The sequence below is a fragment of the Penaeus monodon genome, chromosome 31 (genome assembly GCF_015228065.2).
Source record: "Penaeus monodon isolate SGIC_2016 chromosome 31, NSTDA_Pmon_1, whole genome shotgun sequence".
In the NCBI taxonomy this organism is placed as follows: Eukaryota; Metazoa; Arthropoda; class Malacostraca; order Decapoda; family Penaeidae; genus Penaeus; species Penaeus monodon.
In genome coordinates, this window is record NC_051416.1 from 7,758,981 (window position 1) to 7,763,698 (window position 4,718).

Here is a 4,718-nt window from a genome sequence, read left to right on the forward strand (position 1 = left end):
CACTGTAATATGCTATCACTTGTACAGGCTGAAGACGGTGATTTAGACCTTCATGGAGAAGTAATGTTCTCAGTGCCAGAAGAATCTCCATTTAGCATTGGAAGTGAAACTGGAGAGATACGAACCAAGGCAGCGTTGGACTATGAAAAGCAACAGGTATGGCATCTGTCTTATGAGTCCGATGTAAGATATTAGCAAAGGAATAGTGAGAACGTACCATTTGGAGTAAATAAATTACTTTTTATCTCTTTCAAATAGCAACCCTGTAAGCTGAGGCCTGTGAGCCAAAGCATTCATAACAGTAATATGTTATCATCATGGGACATCCTCATTACCAAACCATATAGGAATACGAAACTACTCATATTACAGGAAAATGTCATCCCCTGGCACCTCACCCCTTCTCATTGCCCAGGTTTATGAAATGTTTATGAACATGTAATGGAAATTGGAAAAGGGGCACGGTTTGAGCAACAGTGAGATGTGAAGGAGGGGCCCAAAGCTGCTATTCAAAAATTCATTTTCACACTTCAAATCTTTTATTTTACGAAATAACGTCTAGGTCTTTCTGTAAACTGCTTGGAAACTGCGGAAGAGGGACATTGAAAACTTCAGAGAATAAACTAAATCTACAGGAATTTGAATTACAGTGTATACAAGTAGGGCGGGTGCTGTGGCGCCGGAAATGTAAAACCCGACCTCACCCGATCGAGTCGTCGGGGATCAGGCGGTCTGGGTGGAGCCGCAGCAGTAAGGTTGCAGGAACACGGAGGCAGTCTCCTAGCCTCGGTCACAGCCCAAGTATAAACGTAAGACGAGCTCCGTCGGAGCCAGAGCATAAACTTGGAGCGCCACACTGAGTGCGCAATCTCGCTAGCAAGAGGCTGTGTATGATACAGTAAATAACACCGTAGATAGCTTCACTCCAGTGCCGCAAAACATGCCATATTAAGCACAACCAGCCTACGCCCCTCTTTTCCTCCCGAACTGCGCCAGCCCTCCCGCAGACTGCCCGCTGGGGAAGGAGAGGATTAAATTCGACAGGGAAAACGACGACAGGGAAAGAAAGCCCTGTTCATTTTGTCCTTCTGGTTGAAGAACAATTTGCTAAATTAGTTACTTTTTGTGGCACTACTTTTGTAGCAATAGTCATGGGACGAATTTTATTAATCTATCAGAAATATTCTGTGGAAGTACCCACACGGCAACTTAACAAGAGTGAAATTATACAAAACTAATAATAAGAAGTAGTAGAACTCGGAATTCTTTTATTTCTGCTCGTTTCATTCAGATAGGGATGGACTTTCCTCAGGTGCATTATCTCGTGGTGACAGCAAAGGATGGAGCAGCTGACCCACGTATCTCAACTGCTACGGTGACTGTGCTTGTCAGTGACGTTGGAGACGAGCCACCCATCTTCACTCAACAGGTGTATGAAGCTTTAGTGCCAGAAAATGTACCTGATACTTTGGTTGCCACCGTGGCTGCAACGGATCCAGACACCAGGCCTGCCGTGCGTAAAATTTCAACATGAGGCATTTGAATTAATAACTATTTATCTAATCGTAGTGTTGTTGATGTTAAACACAAAATATTATGGTAATTCCGACCACTTTTTTCATAAATTGTGATATTTTATTTTGTAGAGAGTTCTGTGTCCCCATTCAAAGGATTATTTCAACAGATTACGTATGTGTTGGTTAATGGTGATACGCAGTTATTTAGCATTGAGCCGGAATCTGGTCGTATCACTACAATTCGTGGTTTGGACTATGAACAGGCTCCGCGTCACACAATTGTTGTTGGTACACTTGAAAACCCAAATGGCCCACAGGTAGGCTGGTACAACTATTTCTCCTTTGATAGAATAGCATATCTTTTTATATTGGTAAGAAAATGTTCATATTTTTTCTAGAATGAAATATATTAATGAAACTTCTATATTTAATCTTCTGTAGGCCACCTGTTCTGTACTGGTGACAGTTGAAGACAAGAATGATAACCCACCCATCTTCAGTGCACCCATTCCCCCTCTGACTATCCCCGAGGCTTCTCCTCCTGGGACCCTTGTGGCCACTGCTCTTGCTACAGACGCTGATGGGACCAAACCGAATAGTCAGGTGAGATATGCAGAATTTAGAAAACAATTAAATGAAATTTAAACTAAGAATGATTATTATCCCTACAGCTGTGTAACTTAGTGGCTATGTGATGCCTAAAATTAAGAATAACCATATCATCCTTTCTTGGATGATATTGATAATTTTATTAATATTTTACCTTCATTGTGTGATGATGCAGTTTTGTTTGTATTGACAGCTGGAATATGAACTAAATGGATATGGCATAGCACCCGATTACTTTGCTATTGATAAAGACTCTGGCGTTATAACAATCAAAGCTGACCTCCTGCCGGAATTGGAGTCAGATTTTGAGGTAAAACGCCTGCTTCTGTTTATAGGTTTTTGTCAGCATTCATGTCTAAAACAAATCATATAGTGGTTATGGTTATATTCAGTTGTTTATCAAAACTACACGAGATATCAGTAGCTGTTATATTTTTCCCGTTCCAACAGTTGGAAATCGTAGCAAGAGATTTAGGCAGTCCACAGCTCAGCACCACGTCGACCGCCTCAGTGTCAGTGGAGCGGCCCGGTGTAGAGCCAATTGTACCTAAGACCTGGGCTACATTTTCTGATACTGAATATAATGCCGAAGTTAAGGAGGATACAGCTGTAGGGACACTCGTGCATAAACTAACTATTCTTAATAAACCTGATTTAGTAGGACATCTCCGCTGTTCTATACTGGATGGCAACAGTGATGGTAAGGACATATAAAGCCTTTATTTGTATTTCAGGAATTGTTTTTTTAAATATGTATATAATTCTTTGTATGGAAGCACAATTGAATGTGTGAATTATTGCTTTTTCTGATAAATATTTGGTTTCCATAACGGTAAACATGTATGTTAATGTATTAGTTATCACCTGAACGCTTTTATATAATTCTTAATATTGATATAGTCCCCTTATTGATTATTTTTATGAATAATTTTCTTTTGTAGGGTTATTCAGTGTAGACGTGACTGCTGAACGTCATTGTGGACTTCTTGTTAAAGCCCCTCTTGACTACGAGACAAAAAGGCATTTTACGCTCTCAGTGGCCCTTGAATTGCCCACAGCCCCGCCGGAAACCGAGAACAGGGTTGCAAAAGTTCGTAATGAAAATTAAGATTTGAGATTATTAGATAAGTTAACAGCTTTCTTTGTGGTACTATTATATAACTCAATAAAAAAGTGAAAACTCAGTATTATACATATAATATACACAATAGTCCTTATTATAGAAACTAATCACATAAAAAATCATTTACAGGTGCATGTAAATGTCATAGATGTGAATGACAACAAACCAGAATTTATTTTCACGCCTCCGTACAATGACTTCACACACTCCAGTTATTATGCCTTCGTTTCTGAAAATGCTCCTATTTCATCAACAGTTTTACATGTTACAGTAAGTAATGCTGATAGCAGTTGAAAAAATGTTATATATATTCGGCTGATTCCTTGAAATAATATATATAGGAAAACTAATTCTCAAATTTCATAGGCCACAGACAAAGATTCTGGTGACTTTGGAACTGTTCAGTACAAACTGGTGCCTAAAAGTAACCGTGGGGGATTCTTCCATTTGGAACCGAATGGAATTCTTACAACAGAAAAGGAATTATCATCTGTATCTCCCTCGCTGCTGCCTTTTAATCTAACTATTGTGGCAAGTGATAATCCACATAAGAGTGAGGGGGACTCGCATTCCACTTCTGTTTCTGTTATTGTAAGTTTCTCTTGTACGGTATTTTATCATATTTACAATCTACTTAAATGTAAGATATGTAAAGATGTTTAGGCATTTCCCCTCACAAATAACCAAACCTCTCCTTTGGTGTGTTCTAGGTGAACCTGGTGCAGGAGAGTCATCGTTTGGTGATGGTCGTGGAAGCCTCCCCTAACCGTGTCAAGGACAGCAAAGACAAACTGGTTGCTGTCCTACAAGAGCATTCCAGTAAGTATATGCATATTAACTTAGTATTAGTATGATTTCTTTTTAATAATGCGCCTTGTTTTTATATGTATATATTGCTGGTTGTTTTGGTTAAGGTTTGGACAGCTTTATTGCCTATCCTTTTCCAGGAATATAGTACAAAGACAATTTTTAATGTTCCAGATAAAATAGTAGGCATTGAAAAGGTGGAGTCAAGGCGATTTATTGGTAACTACAGCATTAAAAGTGATACCAACAGCACAGATGTGTGGTTCCATGTTGTTGATCCACTCACAGGTAGACTCTTGGAAAGGAAGCATCCTGCTGTTGAACAGTAAGTAGTGAAGGAAGCTGGTATGAAATTATCTAAAAGCATTATTTTAGAATTAAATTTGTGTTTGAAACTACTCTAATGATTAACATTCCTTGTGTTTAGATTTCAACTTACAATATATTTGGCAGGTTTACTGTGAAAGATCCAGAGAGAAATAAGCTGCTATATCATGTGACGGCAGCGCTCAATGGGACAAGAGCTACAGACATCCGATCCCCACTAATCCTGCAACCTGTTAGTATTTACTGGGTCACATTTCGATTTAAGAGAGATATTCGGAAAGGCATTTTATCTTAAGGAGGTATTTGGTCAGATGAAAAAATAGAGGTCTGGTGCA

The 4,718-nt window shown here is 39.1% G+C and overlaps 1 protein-coding gene across 2 annotated transcripts in view; it reads left to right on the forward strand.

The window, feature by feature from the left end:
* Positions 1-4,718, forward strand: part of LOC119593025 (cadherin-99C-like) — a 76,147-nt gene that overhangs the window by 62,519 nt on the left and 8,910 nt on the right. For both annotated transcript variants that reach the window (XM_037941921.1, XM_037941922.1), the window contains exons 17-28: positions 28-156; positions 1,313-1,513; positions 1,685-1,834; positions 1,959-2,120; positions 2,320-2,436; positions 2,577-2,826; positions 3,068-3,216; positions 3,379-3,519; positions 3,616-3,840; positions 3,960-4,068; positions 4,231-4,381; positions 4,510-4,615. In XM_037941921.1, the coding sequence (XP_037797849.1) occupies positions 28-156; positions 1,313-1,513; positions 1,685-1,834; positions 1,959-2,120; positions 2,320-2,436; positions 2,577-2,826; positions 3,068-3,216; positions 3,379-3,519; positions 3,616-3,840; positions 3,960-4,068; positions 4,231-4,381; positions 4,510-4,615 (1,890 nt within the window). The remainder of the gene's footprint in view (positions 1-27; positions 157-1,312; positions 1,514-1,684; positions 1,835-1,958; positions 2,121-2,319; positions 2,437-2,576; positions 2,827-3,067; positions 3,217-3,378; positions 3,520-3,615; positions 3,841-3,959; positions 4,069-4,230; positions 4,382-4,509; positions 4,616-4,718) is intronic.